General features: G+C 41.7%; 1 protein-coding gene across 9 annotated transcripts in view; it reads left to right on the forward strand.

Moving 5' to 3' along the window:
* The window catches only part of CTNNA2 (catenin alpha 2), an 884,847-nt gene that overhangs the window by 838,379 nt on the left and 19,317 nt on the right, over window positions 1-27,151 (forward strand). For 8 of the 9 annotated variants that reach the window (XM_059721437.1, XM_059721436.1, XM_059721434.1 and 5 more), the window contains 2 exons: window positions 4,368-4,502; window positions 24,130-24,273. In XM_059721437.1, coding sequence (XP_059577420.1) covers window positions 4,368-4,502; window positions 24,130-24,273 — 279 coding nt within the window. The remainder of the gene's footprint in view (window positions 1-4,367; window positions 4,503-24,129; window positions 24,274-27,151) is intronic. The other variant, XM_059721440.1, reaches the window with a different exon arrangement.

The raw sequence follows: 27,151 nt of genomic DNA on the forward strand, positions 1-27,151 counted from the left end.
ATTTGATGTGTTTGTCTTTTAGGCTATAAATTAGTCTACAAACTCTAGAAGGCCCTGCCTTCTACTATAACATGGTATCTCTAGCCTATAAAAAAAAAAAATGCATGCTACAAATGCTGAGTTTGCAGACCTTTACCATAGATCTGATGTCCTGAGCAAGATAAGAGCGCAGAGAAGGAAATGGGCAGGGCATATCGTAAGGACTGCCAAGAGAAGGCTTGTGAGTCAGATTTTGGAAGCTGAAGTGGAGGGTATCAGACATCGAGGCAGACTAAGGCAAAAATGGGGAGATAATATAAAAACTGACCTGGAAGGGATAGGCCAAGATGCAACAAGGTGGAAGGAGATTGTTCAAGCGAGGAGGAGACAGCAAGCTTCAGTTAAGGCGGGTATGGACCTGTGAAACCAGAAGGAGACAAATGAGGATCCCACTAGAAAGCTGCTGAATACAATTATTAAAAGGTGATGTGTGTTGTAGTTTCTCTAGGCCACACTCTCTGCAAGCACTAGGGGCTCTTTGCATTGTGCCATCTTTTCAAATTCCCAGTATGTCATCTCTTGCTTTCCTCATTCCAGTGGAAAGTCATTGTGCCGTGGTCTCTGGTCCTCTGACCAGGGTGTTTTGTCCTCCTTTCCATGCCCACGACTCCATGTCCTCTCCCATTCCGCTCTCCATCGTGTGTCAGGAGCTCAGGATGTGACATATCAACCTTCCCCAAATATTTCCTGCTGTGCCAGTGCCCCTAAATGTTCCCTCTTCCTCCTTCCCACCACCATTCGTATTGCTTTTTGTTCTGCTTGTAAAATAAGTCACTCGAGATGTCAACATTTAAAATTGTATGGTAAGGGCAGGTATGGTTGGAGTAGTGTGAATGGTTTTGGGGAGCAGTGTTAATGGCCTCTATTAACTGGGGCTTTGATCTGTAAACACCAGTGATGGTTGCAGCTGTGGGTTCTGCCCCCCATGTGAAAAGGTGGTTCTTTGGTTTTCCTTTCTCATTTTTTTTTTTTAAATAAAGCAAATACATTTCTTCCCACATATGCAGAACATTCTCTAAAATTTGGGGGTTTATTGCTAAGCTACTTAAAAGCTGTCATAATAAAGGCAGAGAACAGCCAAATGATTGAGTGTATGGCTTTGCAAGGCTGTTTGTTTTTTTTTTTTTTTTGCCCTAAAAAAATTACCTATTTTCTGTTATTTCAAGGCATTCTTAGTCAATAACATGCCCTGATATTTTTATCCTGATCTCTTACACAGCAACTCAGAAAAGCAGTAACCATAAGCGGGCTCTTTCTTTGATTTAGGTTTTCGAGTTGTTGTTTTTTCTTTTTCTTTTGCCATCCTTATTCTGGAATAATTGAACAATAAGGTAGGAATGGAGTGTTATAATCTTTTCTACAAAATGAAAAAGATGTATTGGCTTAGCTAGACAACTTTCATATTAGTACAGGATTTTTTTTCCCCCTGTACAGTGTATACTGCTTCATCCAATCCAATTTTGAACAACTCAGGGAACAGGACTTCCATCACTTCCCTTGGGAGATTATTTTGCAGACTAATACTTTCCACATTTCAGAAGATGTTCCTGATATTCAGCCTAATTTTTCTTAATCCTGTTATATTGCTTCCTGTGGTTCTTCTATTATATTATCTGTCTACCTATATATAAAGGCATCAAATAAAAAAAAAAATGAGGACCAAATTTCAAATATGGATGCCTATAGCTAAATGCATATTTGTATGTTTAAGCAACTAAAAATGACTCCTCCTCTTGCTGCAAAATTGATTCTCTCTCTTTTGCTCAAATGATCTTATTTATGAGATTCTCCAGGAATGGCATTTGCCTTTAGAGGGATTTAGTGAGAGGAAGAAAAGAATAAACAAGCTGGTTAAATCAAAAACTTGAAGCTATTTGTGAGGGTTTTTTTTTGTTGTTTTAAATGATTTGATTACATTTAATTTCTCCCATGTTTACTTTTTTGCAAGTTTACTTAACACTAAACCTCATTTCTTGTTTCCTGGAATACAAGCAGGTAAAACTAAGCTCTTGAAACACAACCTTCATCCCAAAGTGCAATTAATGTTATAGTTGTAGATCCTTAACAACAAGAACATCCCCAGGTCCCCTACACTGTCCCTATAGCACTGGATAATATGAAAGAAAGTAACCCTTTTTAGATACCAAAGTATGGACATTTGTTTCTAATTGTCTACTGTCCAGCCAAGGTAGAAGCTGGATCATCTCCTCCTTTGATTAAGTCTATTGGTAGGGAATATAAAAGGATAAAAGTTCTTCCACAATTATTTGCTATCTCAATTCTGAATTTCAGCTCTCCTTCCTCCCTCCATTTGAAATGAGAAAGTCTACTGGTCATAGGAATTTTAACTTCTGGTGGAAATGGCACCAGATGTCTAGGCCAGGGTAGCTGAGGCAGAGTTGGAAGGAGTTTTGGTGGTATATCTTGTGGCTCGTTCCACCCACTTTGCCCATTCACACCTTATAACGTTTTCTGTGTGTTTGGGGAAATCCACCCAATATGTTAGCGAAGTTCCCACTGTGGAAACAGCTGTTAAGGAACATTAAGGAACATTTGCAAAATATTTCAGTTTTCACACTTGGTGCTTTTACAGATGGAAGAAATTAAAGGAACAAAAAATCAACTAGGAAAACCCATTCTGTTTAAAGAACACGGGCTTGAGTTCTGTTTTAATCTTTGTTTCTCCAGAAGGACGAGGCATACAACCTTTAAAATACACACGTTAAGAGACCGGTGTGAGAATTAGGTGCTTGTTTTAATGCTTTGGCCTTAATGATATTTTACAGAACTTTAGAGACATACATGCAATATAAACTTTTTATGGACCGTTGCATTTTTAATTACTGTTCCAGTGAGAGAGATCTTCTGTTTTAATTTGTTCCAAGGTACTTGTCTTTAAAGCCTTGTCAGCTCTCTGGTGGTATCACTTTAAAGTTCATTTCTTTCAGTTCATAAGCCTCAAGAGGAGACTAAATAGTACTGTATTAAATTGTCAGAGGTAGGGACTAGAAGTCTCTTGGGAATTCACTCTTCAAACGTGGCAACTGAGAGAAAGACAAAGTAGCATTATCATTAATATAGAACAGATTAAACCTAGCAGCCTCAGTGAGCTCCTAGCCCTTGTTTATCGATAGAGGTAAAAGGAAAAGGAGCAAACAGGTGCTGCTTTCAGGGTTATAGGCTACAGCGCATATATCCAGTCCTCCTGTTTTACTGCCGAGTGCATTGTAAAAATATTACTCCTGTGCCTTATTTGTCATAGATAAAGTAGGTCTTTAAGTCAATAATTGTGGAGCCATTAGGCTGCGAATGTTTAATTTTATCATACTTAGCTTAGGTGCTATGACGTTATTTTGTCAACATGGAAAATCGAATATGGACCGTTTAATGCCCTAAAGAAGCATGTTCGATAGTCATTGAATCTTTGATCTCTATAGAAATGTATACAGACAACATTGGAAGGCAGGCTTTGTTGTGTAGCCCTGACAAGTGGTTATTGGACACATGCTATTAGGAGTGAGGCCTTTCCGCTGGGTTTCATTTGGGTGAATTATAGAGGCCTCTAATCTGGAGGCTTGACTTGGAATATTAACTACCTCTATGCTGTTTATTATGCTGTTGATATTGTTGGGGATGGTACAGTTTCTATTAAGGATTTATTTCAATGGACAATAAATAAATTGCACTTAGGTCTTCTCCAGCTATATTGATTATGAAACCTTCACTGAGCCTAGTTAGTTTGTCCCGGGGTAATTTCTATCCACACACATTTGATATGCAGAATGTGTCAGAATGGTACGGTACTATATAGATCGCCTTCCTGTAGTAGCAAGAAGCATCACTTAGACATTCAAGGGGACCAAATAATTTCATTTCCTTCATATTAAGAGCTGCAAACTTGAAAGCATCTCCTGAAAGAGTCTGTGACATGGTGCTCATATTACCATAAATAATTTCCTTCCAGCATAGATGGACTAGAGCAGTATGCATCAGTAGACTCCTGCATTTAGCGCGAACTGAATGATGTCCTAGGGAACAACTTCGGAGATTATTTTGTTTCCTTTACAGTTCATCAGGTAACTGACAAAATGATTTATTTTTATAAAGAGGCTGTGTGCATTTTCATCTTTTAATTCATGAGATTCAGGCTAAAGAAGAGGTAAAGAATGTGCTTTCAGCTTTCATCAAATGTCTTATTGAAGGGTTAAGAGAAATGGCTGCTTCTAATCTGACAAACATTGCTACTATTTCCTTTGATTGCCTTTGTATAGGGATCCAATACCCTGAGCTAAATTAATCAAGTTTTCTTTTGCTTTTTCCCCTTTCAGTGCCCTGATTCAGCTTGCAAGCAGGATTTGTTAGCCTATCTCCAACGCATTGCCCTCTATTGCCACCAGCTCAACATATGCAGCAAGGTGAAGGCAGAAGTCCAGAACCTGGGAGGAGAACTTATTGTGTCAGGGGTAAGCTGGTATTCATATTTAGCGGTTTATGTTTCTCATTGTAGCACTTGCAAGGGAGCGTTTTTGGTGACAATAATGTAAAAGACAAAAAAACATAGTGATTCATAAAGCAGGCTTTTTAAAAATGTTATCACCATTATTCCAGACCTTACAATAACTTATGTAGAGCAATTTGATTTTCCAATTACCCTTTGTTTACACTAACCTTATAAAATCTTCATTCTTCCAAAAGAAAAGCTATTTTGTAGTCTAGAAACTCATTGCCAAGCTGTGAATATTATAATTATTTGGAGCTTTTGTATATTTGCTCATTATAAATCTACTTTCCTTTGTTAGTACTAGTAATTTCCTTCCTCTGTGCAGGAGCCAGCACTACTCCGTATGAAGTGCATATTGTTAAGATGGTCACAACTAATAGGATTTCATTCACTTGGGTTCCAAAGCATGCTAGGTTTAGCAAAAACTTTGGAAGGCCAGCCATTTTTTAAATGCATGTTCTGTTTCCAAATACAGATGCCAAACCTAACAAGGACTTCTATATCCTCCCACTCAATTACCTCAGGGGTTTTCTTTTTAATGAAAACACAGTTTTACCTACAATAAACCAATTTTTGTCCAAAACACAGGCATAGAGATAGTCAGCTTATAATTCATATCTTTGCTATATTTTTAAGACACTTTCTTCTTCCCTTCACCTCACCTTGAGCCATCTGTCTCTGTGAGACCCATAGACAAGTACTACCAACTGTTGCTTTTCATGACTTCTATGTTTTCCATTGTACTATCCACTCTATTTTGGCACAGTCATACTTTGGTCACACTCTAAAAAAAATTTAAAAAAATTGGATTGTAGCCCAAATCCTATTCCACATATTAGGTACCTAAATTTCTAATTGCATTGCTAATTCCACCCTGCTTAGATCCCTGAAAAACTTGATGTGCCGAGTTCTGAAATATACCTTCCTAACGGCTTTGAGCACCTAAGCTACAAGTGGTGGGGTCATCTTTTGACCAATAGTGGTTAAGTCACTTGCCTAGGTAGCTGGAAACTCTGGGAATTTTTGCATGTGTGCCAAAGTCAAATGAGCTTTAGTTAAAGCACCCCCACTGCCATTTTGAAATGCATGGATGCTAATACATGAGATGCAGAGGCTACTGGAGATGTGCTAATTAGCACGTTCCAGCAGACTCAGTTAATCAAGTCTGCTCTGACACACTGTAATTATAGCATGTTGGAGCAGCCTTCTTGCATGGGTACAGGCACCCTTAAGCTCTAGGCTTTGCTAAACTTGAGGATATAGGAACCAATATACCCTACTTCCCAGTAAACTGCCTTAACCACCCAGCTAAATGCTAAGTATAAAAGATATCAAATTCACCCAAGGAACCTTGTAAGCATAACAGAGGGCATTTTTCCATCCCTTCTGTTCAAGCTGGCCCATTTAGCAAAATATAATATTCCTGGGGGTCCAGAGGAGATCATGAAAAAGAAGCATCTGTTTTGATAGAGATATCCCAGTGGGGAGGGGTCTTCACTGGGAAGCAGGGAGTCCTGGGATTTGCTCTTAATATTGTTTATGCATTTTGTTTTGAATATTTGTTGGATACAATGCATGAACAGCACTAGCAGTAGGGAGCAGAGCCTAGAGCTTTCTTCTTATCAGAGGTGGGCCATTCTTATGAGGCTTCCTATTCAGGTTCTCTCTAGTTTTATGATTCTTTGCATTCCTTTCCACCCAGTGGCCCAGCTCCAAGATGAAGGATGAAGAATGTGCTTTCATAGTCTGTAGATTTCGGCACTATTTTCAGGCACAGCAGATGTGTGTTTAAACCTTGTCAGGTTGAGCAGCATGTATAACCCAGGTCTCCCATTTCCTGCAGAAGTGCCCTGCCTACTAGGCTACTGGGCAGATGTGGGTGGCTGACTAGACTGGACCATCTCTTGATCCCCCATCCCTTCCCACCCCCAGGCTCTCAGAGCCACTCTGATTAAAACATCAGCAGCATCTCATGTATCAGTGTCCCGCGCCTCCCCCAAAGTTAGGGAAATATTAGGCATGTAGGGAAGTATTCAATTCAGATTCAGCCAATTTGGAAGACAGTGGTTTGATTTAGAGATTCAAATCACTGTCCTGAATTTATTCGGTGCTGATGTGGAGAGATTCAGTGATTCGTATCAGCCGGGAAGAGGCAGGCACAGCTGGGTGGCTGCAGGTTCTCCCATGGCTCCTCTGGCTGTGCCTGCCTCTCCCTGGGTGGGGGAAGCTGTGGGAGAAGCCCTCATGGCTGTCCTGCCCCATCCCCTGCCCGACCCTAGGTCCTGGCACTTAAAAAAAAAATTAAAAAAAAAAAGGCCCCACACTCACTGGCTTCAGCAGGGGTTGTGGGGCCTCTTGGCAGAGTCTCCCCCTCCCCCCCACACAGCCCCCACTCCCCAATCACCCCGCCACTCGGCCCTGCCCCTGAAGGCCCCCCTGTTTGGTCCCAGCAGTCCAGAAAGAAAAAAAAAACCCAAAACAGCACTCGCCAGCAGTACCAGCAGCTGTGCAGGCTCTGGGACCACTTGGCAGATCGCTGCCATGCAGCTCCTGCTCCCTGATCTTCTCCCTCAAGCCAAGCCCCAGCCCTGATGGCTGCCCTGCCTGGCCCCAGCATCCCGGCAATTAAAAAAAAAAAAAGCCCTGCACTTACCAGCTGCAGCAGTGGTGATTGGGGCTTCTGGGTGCTCATGGCAGAGCCCCTCCATGTAGCATGGGGCAGTGGAGGGCAGTGGGTATCTCCCCTCCCTTTGGCACCCACACAGCAGCTGCCCCAGTGTGCAGGTGCAGCACCGCGTGCTGGCTGGGAGCTGGAGTTGCTTGGCTGAGTTCTGCTGGGCTCTGGCTGACTGCTGGAGCTGCCCCAGCTCCCAGACAGCATGCAGTGCCCTGCTGAGCTGTGCTGCACCTGTGTGGAAGGTGTGGGATGCGGGTTCAGCAGTGCTGGGAGCGGGGGCTCTGCCCTACTGCCACTTGCCCCCTTCCTCCTGGAGTGAACTGTGCCCGTATCCCACTCTCCCCCATTTCATCTACTGGGCAAGCAGAGCCCCCGCTTGCAGTGCTGCTGTGCCCGCATTCCCCCCTTGCCCCACTCCCCGAGTAACACTCCCCCCAACCCTGGCTGGGGAGTTTGTCCCAGCCCCAGGCGCAATCCCTCCCTCCCCGTGCCCCTTCCCTACCCACTCCACCAATCTCAACATACTTGCAGCTGTCAGCTGGCTATTTAGTGTATGGCCAAATCTCTGAATCTGCCAAATCATTTCTGAATCTTTTTCTGAATTGATTCGGATGCTTCAAATCAATTTGGAGCTTTTACTTGGTCTTCCGATTCGATTTGGATTTGGAGATTTGGTCCCCAAATCGAGCCGAATCTCCTCCGAGTTGAATCAGCTACCAAAGCTTTGCACAGCCCTAGGAAATATATAATGTGCAGTCTGGAGGTATCTGCTCACATGCTCTGGAGGTATATGAGGAAGTCTGATGAGAGAATGGGAGAGAGATGTATTTCATGACAAAAAAAACAGATCACTTGCATGAGACAAGTCAAATTTTTGGGTGGGTGGTTATACAGGCTTAGATGTCTAGTAGGTGGAACTGGATCTGAGGCTACGTGTATACAGATAAATAATGTTACTCCATGTGCATATCACAATGTCCACTATATTCCACTATCCCCATTGTATTTAATATAATAGTAATTTATAAAAACAGAGGCACTTAAAACAAGATAGTTTGAAAAAGTCAACCCTCACTGTTTAAACCTAAACAAGTATGATGACTGTTGTGATTAAACTGGACTCTTCAGTTAATCCAGGGGTGTGAAAGATATGGCCTGCAGGCTAGAAGCTGCCCATGGCGTCACATCATCCATCCCCTAGTGCTGTCCCCACATAGGACCAGTCCTCCCATGTTACCCCTCATGCTGGATCCAGTGCCTGTGATGCCCACTCTGGCCAATCCAGGACTGTGCCACACATACCACCCACTCTGGCTGGTCTGGAACACAAGTCGAATCTGTGTAGCTCAGTTTCCTGAGTGGGCCCCGCATGTAGTAGCATCCCAGATTGAGTGAGAGAGTGCTGGATTTGGCTTGTCATGGGTGAGGGGGCTCTGTGCACCCCTGCGCGCCAGATCTGGCATCCACTTTGGCTGGTTCAGGTTGTGCCACATGCAGCGCCCACCCCAGCTAGTCAGTAACCCATGCTGCGTGTGGCATGCACCCCAGACCTCTTGGAGTAGTTGCTGCATATTGCTCACGTCCCAAACCAGCCAGAGCAGACACTGCATGTGGTGTAGTCCTGAACTGCCCAAAGCAAGCACCTGCAGGTCCTGGATCGGGCATGAGTAGAGTGGGGCAGAGAGGAGTCTGTGGGCCTGTTCTGGCCCATGGACTGTTCCCACACCACACCTCTGGCCTAGAGGGCCAAATGAGTTTGACACCTCTGATTTAATCCATACAACTCCAGTTAAATCAGTGGGCCTGCCCAGAGCTAACTGAGATCAGAATATATGCCCTAATTTTATAATACATACATACATACATGCATATACATATAGATACATACTATATATATACACACACAAAAACTCATGATTTTGCAAAGTGTAGTAGGAGGTCATAAGAGTTGTCCAGGCTTATTTGGAAACACGATTCTAAAATCATGCATACAAACCTACAAGCAGACTTTGCAAATATACTGTTTCTTTGCCTCTTTTGCAGAGGTCTCTTCCTCTTGACATATGTACAAAGTATTGTAATTTTTAAATCTTGATCTTCCCACAGCAATGAAAATATCCTTCCATTGTCTTGGTATTACCCAAGTAATCTTCTGTTATATCACTGCCAACTCCACTGCACATCAGATGCTTTAGGCCTTTTCTTACTTGCTGCCATTTGGGTCTCCCTTCTCATTCCCATTTAATTTTGACACTCCTTTATCTATAACAGTCACATGATTCAGTGCTTATATCATCTGGCTTTTGTACTTTTGTTTGCTTCTGTTTCAACTCTTTTTACTACACATGGATGTAGAATGGGACATTGTGGATATCTAGCATCTGTTTATTATTGGAACGTCACCATTTGCTGTGAAATTTAAGTGGCCAAATTGCTTGACTTCTTCATTTCCAGTCTGGCATTGTTAGCATCTGCTGCTTCCCAGGCATCATCACCATTGTCTTTTTATTTTTTTTTTTTTTTTGCATTCAGCTGTAGTCAAAAGCTGTACTATCTTCATCTAATCAAATTATTATTTACTTGACTCCAAAGTCTCATTGTTCATGGCATCAACAAAGATGGCTTCTTCAATTGTTGCTTCACCCTGGGCTTAATGGAGATCATGCAGAGAGTTGAGCTGTTGTGCATCCCTTTTTGAGAACTATATCTTAAAGCTTGCCACAGCAAAATAATGCAAAGCCTTTCTGGTAGCACAGGACATGCCATATATCTTAAGGGTTCTGGATACTGTATGCTTCTTTGCCATCTTCAGGACTATCCAGGGTTCTGGAATCCAATTCCACATCTACATTTATAGCCTGCTTGTCCACTTGTCACTTCTGCTTCCATCCTGTTCTTCATTCTCTCTTGGATAGCCAATTGCAAATAAATAGCACTTTATTTGCATGAAAAAGAAAGACCATTGTTTGGCAACCTGCATACAGTACGTACAGTGAGATTAAAAATACAGTGGAAATCTGAAGTTCATGCTTCCGAAAACTTTGACAATAGCAGGATAATCACAGTGAATGCATTATATCAGATATTTTCTGTACTATAATAGCCACCTTAGTATTTGACATTTACCACATTTTGAAGGGATGGAACATAGTATATTTCTGTATTTTCAAGACATCATCATATAATTCAGTATTTTTTTTTCAAAGCTGGAAATTCAGATATATATGTAAAACTATTCTGGTGAACATAGCCTCTGCTTGAATTTCTGCTGTATTAGGAATATTACTCCATATTTTTTTAAGAAAATGAATATGTGCTTGTGTGTGTGTGCATATGTATGTCTGTGTGCATGTGTGTGTGCAGTCATATGAAAATAAATGTATAAAAATCCAAATTGAACTTAAGGCAAATGTGTAATCTGTTCCTCAGTTACTACATCCCTGTTCTGGCATGGAAAATGTGTTGCAACAACTAAAAAATACAATGTATGCCTGAAACAACTTAAAAAATACAGTGTATGCCTTCTGGCAAAAGTGATATTTCTTTATAGTCTCCAGAAGGCAATAACGCAATTGAGTTTACAATCCATCTTAAACTCACAGTCAGTCTCTCTGACTTTGTTCCTCTGTATATTAATGTGACATTGTATGTTATGTATGAACATTTATTTTTTCTTTTTATCATAATTTGCCTGCACATAGGCTGATGAATATATAAAAACCAAAGAAAATGAGCTTTTCAACATTCCTGAAAAGGAAATCGTTTCAATAAGAGCAAAGACTGCTTTGACTCCCTTGCCCCATCCCTTTTCCCCCTAGTTTCATTTCCCTCTTTCTTCCACTCATTTGTTCCCAACAAGATTCCTGCCTACAAGTCAGTGAGTCTCTTTTCCCCAGGTAAATCTCAGGTGCCAGATCTTCAGCTAGTGTAAATTGGCATTCTGTTAATCTCAGTGGAAGGAGGTTGATTTACCACAGCTGATGACCCCACTCTATATATGTGTGTTCACATTAGGCGCCTTTTAGTTCCTATGACTTCAGTTTTGCAATTTGGGAAAGAAAAAAAAAAAACCTGGATAGCTGTTCTGTAGCTAAGACCCTCATTAATCCACATACATGGTAAGGTAGTGGGGAAAGCAAAAAGAGAGGAAAAAACAAATAATAATAGCGGGAAAGAGGAGGAGCAATTGAGAGGCCTAAAAATATTTTTAGATAGCTTCTAAACACCTTGGGTGAAATCTTGGCCCTATTAAAGTCAACGGCAAAAACCCCATTGACTGAAATTCCATCCTTTGCCTTGGTTTTGTTTGTGCCCCCTATATTATTGCAATTTAAATTATGAATATCTAATTAAAACTCCTGTGCAAGAATAACTCAAGGTACTTCCTGTTAAGCCATGGTAACACTATTCCAAAGCAGTGAACAGATTAATTTCAGAATTGGTTTCCTTTGCCTATGCCCTCATAGCGCGTTCAATACCGAGGTATGGTTATTTGTTTCGTCAATAGGAAAGCACACTTCAATTGGCTAGAGTACTATCAGGCACTGAGCATGGGCTACTCCCATTGAACTAAATAGCTGTTAGAGGTACCATACTTACTCACATACCATATACACACATACAAATCAACCCTCCCAATTTGGAGGGCATGTCTTAAGCAGGGGCACTGCTTTTTTCTTCACTGGAATAGTTGCACAAGAAAATAGAAGCAGGGAAATGCTGCTGCAAGATGGCTGCCATGTTTTTCCCAGGAGATGACATGGAGTTCACCTTAGGCAGAACTGTGATTAGTTTCAAAGAGCTGCAATATTTACCTACTCATAGAGCCACTGCAGTCAGGATTTCCTGATTCAGCATTCATCCATGGCTGGAGAATATCTGCTTTTCTTCATTCAGCCTTCCCCAAACAAGGTGTGTGTCTCATTTGGGGGGCGGGAGGGGAGTGATATGTGAGACAATATGGTACTCATTGGGTGCATCTACATGTGCCCCTGACTGCGCAGTCGGTTCTGCACAGTCACATAGTGCTAAATGACTGCACAGTTCCCCTCGGTACTGCATAGTAGCAGCAGCATCACAGTTAGTGGCCACTGATGCTACGCTGCCATAGCTCATTGCTCTGGCAGTGTAGCATCTCATGTAGATGTGCCCATTGCTTTCTAAATGTTAATGCATTGCTGCTGCTGTTGCTGCAAACAGGTGTGAGCCATGAAGTTTTGATCCAAATCAGAATTCAGACGTCCTCAAAGTTTGGGATGGTACTTTCTCAATGGTCCAGATTGACTCTATATAGACATATAACTAAGACAAAAGAGATCTGTGTATGTGTTTGTTAGCATAGGCGCCAGCTCTGTTCTGTTCATAGAATCAAATTAACTAATTATGAATTTTGGTTCTGAGTTTTGTGTTTCTTTCTATTTCTTCTTGTCAGTACCTTATTGTCCAACCTTGTTATGTACAGTACTTTAATCCTTTCATTAAAAAAAAAATCAGTATTATGTGCAAAGAAGACAGTGTGAGGAAAGAAAGATTTGATAAAATGACAAGACTGTCACCTCTCTTTCATTTGGGATTGTCAGAGGTCCTACTATCTTATTTTCTAGCCATTAGCTGAGTAAGTTTTAAAACTGAATTTAAATATAAATGGAAGTATAATGCTTTCTTGAGGCATCTGTGAGCTAGACATTTTGGACTGTTGTTCTCAGATTTTTCAGTGAAAGAAAACTGAGTGAAAATACATAGTTTTTCAAGCAGTGTGATTTAAAAAAAAAAAATCCTCCCATCTGCTTTTGTTAAAATACAACAATAATTTCCCTCTGGTTGTGAATAGTGGTGGTTGGTAATAAGAGCCCTACCTTCTGTTTAAATAACACGTAGTGTAGGAGAAGCAACTAAACTAGGGTTTGTTATCCTTTCTAGATAATACTCATTTTTATGGAACCCAAAAGTGCATTAGGGCGTGTATAGACGAAAGCGGGGGGTGCTAAACTGAAGCAGTGGTTTTTAAAAAACACCACTTCAATTTAGGGCTGCTTAAAAACCTGTGTCGTGCACACCCCTCCACTGACTTACCTGCCTCTCTGGCAGGGAGGGGAGGGGAGGGGAGGGCAAGCTGCTGGTGGGTGGAGCAGTCCCTGGGCTGTGGGGGGGCAGGGGTTGGTGCTTCCCTCTGCAGCAGTGGTGGCACCTGCCCACAGGCACCTGGTTTGCCCAGTCCCGTGGGGCACCGCAGCTGTGGAGAGAAGCACCAGCCCCCCTATGCAGCTCAGGGAGGCAGGCAGGCTCCAGGGAGGACAAAAAAAAAAAAAGATCAGGCTTACCACTTTTCTCAAGCAGAGCCGACTTTCCCAGGCTGCTGCCAGGCTGCCTGCAGGGCTTCCTGCAGAGCCACGGAGCTGCACAGAGCCCAGAGCTTCGCTCTGCAGTTGTAGGGGCAGCAAACTAAAACTCCTCAAAAGAGTTTTAGTTTTCTGTGTCCCAAGTTGTTTAAGGCTCATTACTCCGCTGAATTTCCTACAGCAGCTAGAATTAATGCTCAATACGCCACTGAGGCGTGCAAACACCGACACCATTAAAGCGGTGCAAAACCATTTATCTCACTTTAAAGTGTGGTGCATACATGCCCCTCGTTTTGTCTACACGTGGCTTTAGGTGCTTCCGGGAGAAACCATGCAGCACTATAGCCTTATTGAATAATGGGGATGTATGCAAAAAGAGACAAAGGGTGATTGTCAGACAAAGGGTGTAGGGAGGATGAAAGGTGGACAAGCATCCCAATAGAAGACTGTGCAGATGCTTAGAAATAACTGGATTTTAGATTGTGGGTATTTGTTTTTTATTTGGGGACTTTTTTATTTCCAAGTCACTATATGTTTTTTGTCTCTTGCTTTGCATGGTTTGTTTTTTTTAACATAAGTGTTTGGGTTCAGAACAGTTGAAGGGAAGTTGAAGTTTGGTTTGAACCTTTGATATTGAAGTGGGTTAAAATGACAGGGAGTGGATGGTGGAAGTAAGAGTGGATGGAAGCTGAGGAATAAAGAGGAGAAGAAAAGGAAAAATCCCAATGAATAACAGGGTAGGGGAGAGGTATACAGCTGTGGTTGCCAAGAGCTGTGAGATCAAGGTGGGACTAACAGGACAACTGCAGTAGAGTAATCAAGAAGGAAAAAAAAAAGAAAAGGATCCAGCTTTAATTTCTAAAGCTGACATTGTGATTGGAAACACCTCCTAGGAAAGGAAAGGCAGGAGAGGTGGGGACCTAAAGACATAGGTCGGTGTTACAGGTTACCTAAAACCATCATAAAGGCACTTAAAATGGGAGTATTCACCCATTAGAGGGTGTCAGCGTGTGCTAAGTACCCTCTAAACGTTTGAAAGTTATGCCACTTCAGGTGAGGGTTTGATCTGTTTTACCTAGGTCATTCCATGTTATTATTAGTCAACTCCAGGGACATAAAACATGCTATTTTCATACCTCCAGCATCCCAGGATGCAGCATTCCCAGCTCTTCCCATTGATTTGGCCCCTGGGCACACTTTGAGCCTTTCTGAACTCATTTGCCCTGCGGGGTGGTGCTGGCCCCAAGCCAACACTCCCGCCACCCACGGGGGTGCAGCCCCCTGCACACCCTGATCACTCTGAGCACCTAAGTGCATCACACCCATTGCTGCTTGCTCTAGCACCCCTGTGCAAACAGCAACAGCAATCCTACTGGCTATCTCCATGAAGAAAATGATGCAGAGAATGGAAGCCATTCTCAGCTGGGTCTCAGCTCTGCCCCAGTGTGGCATGCATGTAGCAGGCCTGCTGGGTTTCGGCTCTACCCTAGTAGAAGTGATAACCCAGTGCCTGCCCTGGTGTGGCCCACAGTGAGCCTGCTAAGTCTCAGCTCTGCTCTGGTGTGGTAACTAACCCAACCCCTTCTCCCCCACCAATCCAATCCCCATTCCATGAATGACAATCAAGATTTTGGTCCTTTAAAAAAAGTCATTTTTTAATTCACTTCTTTTTCTTTACTTCTCCTACCTGCCCATTCTCTTCCAATGGGTTATTTTTTTTATTTTTTTTAGATTTCTTCCCTCCGTGGCTGGCTGCAGAGTGAAGGAACCCACCGCCCCCATGGTGTTTTTTCCACCTCTGAGCTGCATGCCACCCTCCCTGCCCCTCTCCCACCCCAGACGACAGAGAAGCCCAAGCTTCTCCCCATGCTCCTGGCCCTCTAGCAGCAAGTCACAGTTGTGAAGGTCCAAGATAACATTAAGTGTTAACCTGTGACTGCTCTGACACTGTGCTAACATGACGAGGGTCTTATATTCCACAGAGCTAGAACGTTTGAAATGTAACCTCTAACAGCACCCAGAGATGTATCCCACATGTTTAGCTGTAGCTAACACTGCCTGCTTTAGACGAAATGACCATATCAGATGCATAAGGTCATTCAAATAAGCCTGTCTGAATGGAGATGTATGTAAGTTATTCGATGTGTGTGTGTGTGTATCTGTGTAGTCAAAACTATCAAAGGTCTGCCTAAGCCAAACAGCTCATTTGACTGGCTTGGTTACAACACACCAGTTTCTATAGGTAGAAGCATGCAAGGGAGGTATATGGCTACCATAACATGCAGCTGCCTTTGTCTTGCAACTCAGTTCAAAGATGCAGTCTTGGAATAAGCCCAAATCAGGGCTTAAGCTCATACTTTTGGAGATGAAGCTTGGGGTCTTAATCACCCAGCTAGCACACTTCATGTATATATGGAGAAATGGATACATAGGAGTTATTTAAAATTCTCGAAAATGTGTTTTCTATTAAGTTTATGGCATGTATAGGGCACATGATGGAATAACATAATGGTTTTATCAGCCTTCACTTGGAATGAACTGTTTGTCTTAGCTGCTCATGACTAATGCAGATATCCCCAGCCCAAGCTTTATTCTAGAGCACACCGACCCATAAATATATGAAATAAGGAATACATGCTGATGTGGTGTAAAGATCCTATCGGGCTGATATTGGGTCACTTTCATTACTCACAAAGGAGGATGGCACAAATGAGTTATGCAGGCTATCCAAAGCGACTGCAGATAAAACCTTTATGCTGTACAATCATGAACTCCGTGTATACTGCGCGCTTTACAGAAATACTGATTCAGACATTTCTGTGAGCTTAAAACAACAGAATCTCTCTTTTTTGCAGCTGTAAAGCCAGGTGTCCTAGTTACAGAATGTCAAAAGAAAGAGCTCAAAGAGGAACAGGGAAATGACCATTAATATGTTTGAAATGCCTCTAAAACAGACCTAACATAGCTTTTTTAACTATACCAGTGTCCCACCCTTAATCCATAACCTTAGGCTCTTCCAGAGCTACCAGCAAGTATGGGATTCTGCAGGAAACCTGAGAAATTTCTATTACTGTTTCTAGCTCCATGGGTTAGAGCTAGGCATTGGACTGAGCAAATAGTAATCATCATCTTGAGTCTTTAGCAAGAACAGTATAACACAAGGGTGGCCAACCTGCATCAGGCACACAGGCAGCCTCTATGTATTGCATGCAGCAGATTGGGAAAGGGACAAGCAGCACAATGACAGATAGGGAAGAATAGCAGCAAGTTGGGCAGGGAATAAAGGGAAAGAAGAAAAAAAAAAAGCACAGATCAGCCTCAGAGCACAGCCCTGGAAGCAGAAAGCAGAGCAGAAGATTGCACAGATTGGGCAAGGGGAAGGGAGTAGAGTAGCACTTGGGGAGAGTGTGGGGCTAATTTGTGGCGCACCTACCAAAAAGGCCAGCTCCCACTGATATAGAAGAGTGAAAATAAAATCCACATTAGAGTGACAGGGAGAGGCCATGTGGATAGCTTGATTTTTATTATGATTTTTATGATGGCCTTCTAAGGCTGCAGGACTCATCAGTAGGATGAATCAAGGTGGAGAAATCAAAGGCATATAATAAATGCAGTTTAAAACATGGCTACATAATTTATGGCATGGCTATTGTCACCAGTTGGAATTTCACTGGCACAGCTGTATTTTGTAACAAGGCTTCAAAAGAGCATGCCCTTTAAAGCCAATGGGGCAGATTTAACTTAGTGGACTAAACAAAATGTACATGCAATTTTGGAGTTTAATTAGGCTGTGAACAGAAGTAGCTTTCAACTGCTGTAAAGGCGAGAGAGAATTGCCCCTTGGGAAAGGGTATGAGCTCTTAGGATGCAACTGTTATGCCAGCATGCTCCTATACTGGTATAAGAGAGCTACATGACTGGAGCTTTAACCCAAAGGGAACAGTATTGCTATATTTGTTTCCTATGTCCACACCCAAATTCAGAGAAAGCTATCCGAATGGCCCTGTCTCACTGAGCTGCAAAACAATTTGTGTGCTTTCATTTTGGCCCCAAACAGAACCTAAAGTTAAGCTTCTCAACATACTCATTAGCAATCCAGTTTGAGAAACTGGGCATTTAAGTCCTGCCTAAACTTCATTGTGATTCAGACAGCAGTGGGAAAGTATCTAAATTCCACCTAAATCCCCATTATTTTGGCACCCAACAAAGCCAGCCTAAATCAGCACTGATTTTGCTTCAAAGTACCGCATACGTAGTCCCACCTTATTGAGTGAATGGTGTTCACTAGTGCTCACTTTTTGCACAAAATCCTGGTGTAAAGGAGGGAGATCTGAATTCTAGCCTCTCCACAGCCTAAAGGATCGAAACACACATCTTCCATTCTCCAGCAAAATACCACAATCACCAGACTATTGATGGATCTGAGCGGGAGAGCCCTCCACTCCTTTCCCTGGAGCTAGGCCATCATGTAGTTAAGAATGCAAGATTCATGTAACTAGGGGCACTTTTACACATGCTTAAGAGGTGTGTGTGTGGCGGGGGGGTGATGCTTTAATTAGAGCGGTTCGAGGATCCGCTCTAATTAAATCATCGCGACCTCTCGTGCATCAGCATCCCCATGTTTCAAAGTGGCAGTGGATGTGCTTAAACCAAAGCTTGTTGGATGAGCTGTAGATAAAGTGCCCCCACTGCCATTTTGAAACACGGGGATGCTGATACACGAGACGCTGGAGGCTGCTGCAGCCGGTAATTGCTGCACCCCAGCAGACTTGATTAATTGAGTCTGCTTTGATGTGCTGTAATTACAGTGTGTTGGAGCAGCCTCCATGCTCATGTACAGGCACCCTAGAAGAATAAGAAAGGTGGTGACTGATCTTGTAGTCTGTGCATTGAACTGGGAAAGGGAAAACTAAATTCTGACCCTTGGTTTCAGGACAATCTGTTTAAAAAACACAACAGAAATAACTCTGAGAGCAAAGACTAAAATGTTGCCAGCTGAGTGCCTTCATCACTGGATAATAGATTCATGTTTGCTTGTCTTCTAGTCCAGTGAATCTTGAACTGCACATTGGCTCACCTTCAACAGTAGGGATGGATGGTCGACAGTTTTTTCCTGTTGTTACTGAGTAGGAATAAATGATACAGCTTCCTGATTCTCAAGCCCTTGGCCCTGCAGTTGGAGCAGCCTAGATGCTACTCTAACTTACTGTGGAGCTAAAAATTGTTGTAGACTAGCAGAGCTCCACACTGCAGTAACCGTGCACCCTCTTTTCTCTATCATGCTCTCTTCTCTGGGAGCTGAGTTCAACCAGGCCTGTAACAGTTAAAAATTCCCTTTGCACAGATCAGAAGGTAGGATGGACAAATTTATGCTATTTCTTTAAGCCTGACTGCCGTGAGATAACATGATTAGCTAAACAGCATTTATTTTCCATGCTTAGAAAAGTGACAGACCTGGCTCTGGGTAAGCACATATTTAGCACAGCAGTGGAAATAGTATTGCTAGATTACTTTAACATTGAAACTTAACAGTGCACCCACTAGCTCTACCTATTATTTAACTTCTAATTTGGATAGTAGTGAGACTTAATCTCCCTTCCAAAGTATTGCCAAGCAAGGTTCTTTCTGGTATAAAGAAATAACAGTTTCCTTGTAGATGTCTCCATCTTCTTCCTGGCACCTTGAGTTGTAGATGAATGCTACACACAGGGTGCACCTACACAAGGCACTAACTGCTCACTGGTCTAATTCTACTGGACAGTAGTATGCAGGGTAAAAGCTGTCCTAATACGCTACTGCGCAGTAGTATTAGGCTATAGCACAGTTAGCATCTCTAAAAAGTGACGTACTGGCACTACTGTGCAGTAGCGCCAGTTACTGTGCATTGATTTAATACTTGGTTATACAAGTGCTAAACTTACTGAGCAGTAACTACAGCCAGTAATGAACATGTAGATCTGTTGCACCTACACACCCCCCTAAAGACATACCCTCAAGGAGAAACTTCACATAGCTTTTCCCAACCTGAGCAGGATTAATCAGAAATGCCAAGTGAAAATACTTTTAGTAGTTTATAAAAATCTCAGCGAAACACACAGTTTTACTGTTTATAGTTTATAAAAATCTCAGTAATTCCATTAAACATACAACATAGTAATAACCTTTGGGGAAAAAAGGAAGCAATTCAGACTTTGCAAGTTGCAAAATTGCCCGGTGTGTCATACCTTTGAAGTAATTTTTTCCATGCTGCAGGTGCAGTCTGAAACATCTTATTTAGGAACTTTATAGTAGAAAAAGAAATCTTTGTCTGTTCTCTACATCACACCATTAGTCTTGAATTATAAAGCAAGTGTGTATAGCAGAAGCCAAATTTTTTATCATCAATTTAGCACGTGAATGTGGAAGTGATCCATTGAAAATAAGTATCTAGTCTTCTAAAAATGGTATTTTCTATCAGTAAAATATTGTTAAAGCATGTTCTGCACATTTACTAATTCATCTTCAAATGTTAACTAATTTATCATCCAAACATCCCGAGTCCAAGTAGTAGCATCTCAGTTTTATGGGCAGCAAAATGAAGTAGGACGTTCAGATGATTTGCCCAGAGTGTCATGAATGTGTTATGTGTCACTCTCCAATGTCATATATAGGATGTTATCTGGCTATTCCTTGGATAGGATGTGCAATATTTTGAATTAATATCATTATCCATTCATAAATACCAATTTAATCCACTTCAAGAAGAGCAACTCTTTTCAGGGCTAATCTCTACATTTGGAGCTCCAGCGATCTTCGTCAACCTGGCATCTTGACATACTCTGATCTGATCTTACTTTCTAAGTTGTCATTTCAGTTTTTCAAAGCGGATCCGTTTTTACCTTCCATAGGTGGTCCATGAATGGATCTATTTATTGTTATTCCCAGGCTGCCAATTTCTTTCTTCTACAGTCTTGACAGAGAGCAATTATACTTTATATTGGTGGCAGCTACCAGTACCTGATAGGAACCTATTCATTTACTAACTGTATTGTTTCATCAGACAGATCTTGGTTATGAAACGAAACCCGGACAAATCCATTTCTTGGTCACAAGACATTTAGATGCGCGACATCGGGTCATTACAAATTTACTTTTTTATTCTCTTATTTAAATCCTTTGGATAATAGCCATTCTTGTGCTTTTATGCCACCCCATGCCACTTAAAAATGATTTTGCAGCCTAAAAACTCTCATCAAGTGCCTCCTGATATTCAACCTTGGTTTTTTGCTCACATCTATTCATTTGCTTCTAATTCTATTCCTTTGAAATGACTTGAACCGACTATTCTTTCTTCTGAAATAAATTGTGTCCTGCAAGTTGATAGTTTTATTATCTGTCCCTTAGTTTATGACCTAGTCCATTGATATGTGTGTCAGTTTACATCCTCCCCACCCCTTATAGTTTGCTGCCCTCTGATTTTCTTCTACTTTGTCAAGAACCACCTTTTTGGTATAACCAGTGCTGATAAGTAATACCCTCTCAGATCATCTATAATCTAATGAAATCTAATATTTTTTCTAATCTAATCTAGCTAGCTGTTTATACTATATAAAAATAGCATTTGGCTGCCTCATTTTTATTTTTACATTGTTACTGGAGAATGTCTTGGGCCATTTCCAATCACCAAAAAGATATTTGCTGTGCTATTATATTTACTCGACTATAAAATGACCTTGAATATGATGGCCCCCAATACTTAGATTCTATTCTTTAAAAAAACATAATTTTGTTATAATTTTCTAGGGATATAGTCTAAGTATTGGAGGGTTGTCTTGAATCCCACCTACCCCCTCCCCCTCACTGCTACAGTAGGACAAGCAGTGGCTGAGGGGGTCTTGCTGTCTGCCCAACCCACTCCTTCCCCTTCAGCTTTCCTGCACCCATTGCCACCTATACCTCCCCACCTCCAGTTCCTCATAGCCTCTGCCCTCCCCTACTCTCCGAGTCTCTGCCTCTTCTCTCCTCCCCACTCCCGCTCTCCAGGCTCTACCTCTTCTCCTTCTTACTGTCAGATGCTGCTCAGGTTGCTCCATCCTAAAGCCCAGCATGTGAATGCTCAACCCTTGCCTGGCCATGCAGCAGTGTTGGTGCTGGTTAACTGACCTTAAGGGGGAGGGAAGGGGAGGGACAGGACAGGGCAGGGGTAAAAGCTGCATAGGGGAAGCAGAAACAGGTGCAGGAGACTGCTGTAGATCTGAATCTGGCTCCAACATGGCGCCCAGAGTCAGAGCCACAGCAGCCCCCCTCCACTTTGAATGCAAATATAAGATGAGGGGTTTTTTTCCCCATGATGATTGCAGTGGGGAGGCTCATCTTATATTCGAGTAAATACGGTATTTCCATTTACAGTAAGAATTCCTGCAGGTGACAACTTGCTTCTCTCCAGTGGATCCGTTTTTATAACTGCAGCTACAGTTGCCTTAACTTCCACTTCCCAGAGGCACGTGCTTTTGGCCTTACTGTGCCAGCTTCCTCCAGACTTCCTGAGACGTTCTGGGGCTCCCTGCAGAGTGCCATGTGTGCTCCTACCACATCCGGCAGCAACAACCTTGTGTCAAAACATAGGATCTTTTAAGGGGTGCCTTGATTGGATTGTACCAAGCACATTTAACCTCAAAAACCTTTAAAAGATCAATTTCCCCTCTCCATTTAGGAGATAAATGGAAAATCCTATTAGTTAGGGAAAACAATTCAGCCATATGATGTCAGCAGACCATGGCCCAGATCAGGGTCCGGTGGGTATAGCACAAATGAATCCTGTTATAAAAGGAAGAAACGTTCTTGCCCCCCTCCCCCACTTTAAACCTATGGATAGCATGAAAACATGAATGTGTAACCAGGAATCAGTAAGACTTTTAAATCACAGAACTATCGTTGCTTTGCATTGCTCATATGCAGCCTAGTGTTGCACCGGGCTCTTCAATTCACATTTCACCTCTGATAGTAACAGTAGCTCTTCTTTTACTAGCCAGATTTCAGGAACAGGTCACAATCGTTTTTCTTCCTTCTTTCCTTCTTCCTCTTCCTTCCTTCCTTTCCTCATTTCCTCTCTCCCTCCCTCCCTTTCTTCCACATGTACTTTGATTTTTAAACATTACAAATGTACTGTTTTTAAGTAGCATCTTCAAATACAATGAAAGATATTCCAATTAGGAAGAAACATCCTCAACTTCTGCTGTTAGAGGAAATGACTAGTGCAAGACAGGAATCAAAAAGACTTTCTTTGTCCTATATCAGAAGCGGGGAGTGCAAAACAAAAAACAACACAAGGGGAACAGTTATTCACATTAATTGGTAAAACTGAAAAATAATCATGGGTAGATTACAATGGTCATGATCCTTGTAGCAAAAGAAAGCCTAGGGGACCATGTCAGTGTTAATACAGTGTACCATTATAAGCATTAAGGAGATTTATTGAGTGTTCATTTTGCACTTCCATAAACAAAAGGAGTAGATAGTACAACTTGACAGCTTGCTTGTGGCTAAAAGTCCCCGCATCTGTAAGCAGTACGAGAGTAAATTTAGTTGAATTAGTCCATGGTAAATATACTCATCATTTAGCTGGGATACCTAATTAAATTAATAAAAAATCAAAACACCACTGGATAATATGCATGATTATTTATACTGTGAAACATTCTTTCTAGAGAATTTGGAAAGTGAATTTCCATTTACAGTGAATTAGAATGAATGTCCCCATTTATAAAATCCAATTCTGCTGATAGGGAAGTTGTCCCTACAAGAGCCGGCTTCAGTTTGCAAGGCTGTCATTGTGTATAATTCCTAAGCTAAAATGATAGCCTCCGAGCCTTTCACCTCTGTGTAATTTTGCTGATACTTTATGGAACCTGAAAGTGTGCTTTGTAAATAAGTATTGGCCCAGATTTGTTACCGTTTCCCTCACTTGCTCTCTGAGTACAGTGGGGCAATTCTCATCTTCAGCGTGAGAAAATCACAACTTGTCCTGACCACCGTGGTTGGACTTCCATAAATGCTGGTGAAGTTGCCATGCCCTCCAGTCTGATTTCTCTCAAGGATTAGACATGATGGTTGGCTCTTCTTTTACTTGCTTATGTACTAAATTGAACTTGGGTGACTGTTGGTCCCTGATGTTGCCACTGTTTACAGTCACATTTGTTTTTTATAATTAAAAAAATAAAATACCCGACAAGAAATGTTACTTTTAAACCCAATTCCAAAATGCCCTTGGCCCAATCCAATGTGATAATCTTTTAACCAGATAGCCTTTCTTCCCCCTTTGGTTTTCCTCATTTGACACTATGATTTACCCTCTTCCCTATTAGCAAGCCATTTGGTTTTGGTTTTTTTGTTTTGTTTTGTTTTACCTGTGCTAATGGAGCAAATGAGAGAAATCATCACACACCAGGGTCACTCGGCTTGGAAGAGTCCCTGTTTCCTTTACCAAGCATAGCTCCTTCAGCACACGTTTTTCTCCTCTCCTCCCCTCTGCGCTAGGGTACCATATTTCTCTTGCTCTCTCTCACTCTCTCTTTTCTGTATCTCTCGGAAATCAGACTGGAGTTCAGAGCACTTTCACTACCTTTTATGAGGTAGAGTGTGATGTCATAGATGGGGTCAGGGCTAGTCAACTTTCTACTCACCTACCCACCTGTGCTGAGGGAGCTACACTTGAGAACGGAAGCAGTGATTCCTCTATGGTGAGTAAACCGTGTTTCTAATCTCTACCTTTATATACATGCTCTGCTTAGTTTTGCTGGGGGAGGGAAAAGTTTGGGTATTTTTTATTTTTTTTTTAAGTGCAGAGCTCATACAAAATCAGTTGCATGCTTCTTTTCTAAACTTTAAAGGATTTTTTCCCTATCCCAAAATATTATGCACAGCTGCTATGAGCTGTTAAAACACAGCACCTTCTTCTTCAGGAGAGGTCATATTTGAGTGATGATTAAGGTGGCCTTTCTAAAATATTTTGCATATCCATTTAAGAGTGAGTTCCTGGGCCCTCTGAAATCAGATGCTAAACTTCCATTGTCTTCAGTGATTCAGGAGCAGGCATGTGCTTTGTGAAGTGCTTGGGTGCTAATTTATAAAGGGAGAAGGTATCATTATTCCTGCATTGATCATTAACTGCAGATGTATCTATTTTTCCAGGACAGACGCACTGTTTCTTTGTTCCATAGCTGCTATCTCAATTTTGTTTTCTGTCTAATCTTAAACATGCATGTTCCAAAATGTTGATCCCATGTCATTTCTTAATGATCTTTTTTTTCCTCCAAATTAAAAAAAAAGGGAAACACTAACCATCAACTCTAAGAACAAATGAGGTAATTAAGATTTAGATGCCAACTGATAAAATTTGAAATTGAAAGTCAGATTTTTTTTTTCTTGTCCACACCGCTGTAAATAAAAGATATAGCAGGGTGATCTGAGACGGGATTTCTTGGATTTTCTCGGTATGGCTTGCAGTCTACATTAAACATGCATTTAAACATAGATGTTGTGCTTAAGCACACTTAACATTTGCTTTTCTTTTTCTTCTCCTTGGATTCTGGCACTGCTGCCTGGCTTTTCGAAAACTCTCAGCATTTTAGGAAGACAAGATGGACTGTACCGATCTTTTCTCTTTGTTCTGCCTCTTGGGTACCTATTAAAGCTGTCAAGATGTCAGAACTCTCATACTAAAGGGCAGAAAAAGGGTCACGTGAAGACTTTGGCCTCTGGGGACGGCAGAGATTTTGCTGTTCTTGTTCATTTAAAGCTCCTTACCAGCCCTGTGTGGGGCCTTGTCATATCACAATGAAAGGTACTAAAAGGCAGTAATGCATACTCTATAAATCAAAAGACAAAAGAACATGATCACAGCCTTTCGACTTAAGTGTTCTTTGGTCTGATTGATGGCATGCATTTTTTTTTCAGATGACTTTATGGCTGCGAGGAGCGGGGTGTAGGACACAGAGCCTTTCATCGTTACTGGCCCATATGGGACATAGGTTAGCAATGGCAGAAAGTCATTGCCACCTGGGGATGGCTTGGTGGCCTTTCTGAGAATGAACAGGCAGTCTCAATGAAATTCCTGAAGGACTGGGGTTCACTTTACCAAAACAACAACATCTCTACTAAGTGTCTGCCTTGATGCCAAAAAAAAGAGTATACGTGATTTTAGCCTTCTCCTCTAGTGTTGGGAGGATTAGAGGAAGGTGCATTGGTGAGGGATCTGGAATTATTGCTGTTTTGTATTTATTCTGACATTCAGCAACGAAGTAGAGTTTCCAAGACTGCTTCAGCAAAGGTATTTGGGGGTTCATTTTTTAAGGCAAAGGCTTGGAGGTAAATATTTAATCCAGTGTTCGGCTTGCACTGGTTAGCATATATGGTGTGCGCACACAGCTATACTTTCATGATGCAGGAGACTGAAGTCTTTATTTATCCACATCATTCATATATTATAAAGAGTAGTGCACCATTGCTCCGACTGCATCAATCATGAGAAAGCATTGGCTGGGAGCATTATAAGAAGTGCGATATAGGGCGGGAGAGGAGAATCCAGGACCCAGATGTATTTCCTTAGAATAGGATTATATCCAGACTTCTGGACAGATCTTGGGTGAAAGCTAGGTTCACCTATACCCACTCCCTAGTCTAGCCAGCTAGAAATCTCCCTTCTGACTGAACCAGAGGGTTTCAATCTGCTAGACAACCTCCAAGCACATCTACTGCACACTAATGGCACCAAATTCACTACAAAGTTCTCACAGTCATTTTTACTCATAAATGATAGTGGTTTTGCCACTTCCCTTATTCTATACTGTAACCCACTGGTTAGAGCACTCAGCCAGGAACTAGGATAGCTAGTGGCTTAAAGCCCTTCTCATCAAAGGTAGATTCAAACCTACATCTTTCACTTCTGTGGAAAATGCCTCAACCATCTGACTCATGAATGGTCCTGTAGAACAACAAGGAAGGGACAGCATGACTTTTTAACTTAGGGAACTCAGCTAAGAAAAAGCAACCCTATGTCCTAGTCCATGCTTCTGGCACTGTTGATGCATTTCATATTAGAAGTCAATAGTTAAGAAATAGAAATAATCCTGTTTTTAGGAGGAATGCAGAGCTCATTCTCCCAGGCTTCAATCAGGCTCCCTATTTCTCATTCTTTTGTCCCCGGGACTTTTTCAAACCTTTCTACCCATGATCCCAGCTTCAATCACCATTTTGGGGTCATTTGAGTAGAGGGATCAAGTGTGCAGAGATGTTGGCTCTCCAAATATATCTTCTAGGAAGGGCAATAGGGAAGAGGTATCTGGGTTGCTGAAAGCTATTCAAAATAATATGGTCATTCCTAATAAAAAATTGCAGTCCATACTAGCCTAGGCCTAGGTTTGACCTAGCAGCCAAAGAATGAAAGGCTAAATAGCTTATTATTAATCCATCAAGATAGCCAGTTCTCCAGTTCAGTTATTTTAATGGCAAATATGATAAAGACAATAAATGTTAGTAGTACGAGGTACTTACATTCCACATGGCTTTGGATGAAATATTTTATTCTGTCATTTGCAATATTTAGGTTTTTGGTATTTG

This window comes from Alligator mississippiensis, chromosome 2, assembly GCF_030867095.1.
Source record: "Alligator mississippiensis isolate rAllMis1 chromosome 2, rAllMis1, whole genome shotgun sequence".
In the NCBI taxonomy this organism is placed as follows: domain Eukaryota; kingdom Metazoa; phylum Chordata; order Crocodylia; family Alligatoridae; genus Alligator; species Alligator mississippiensis.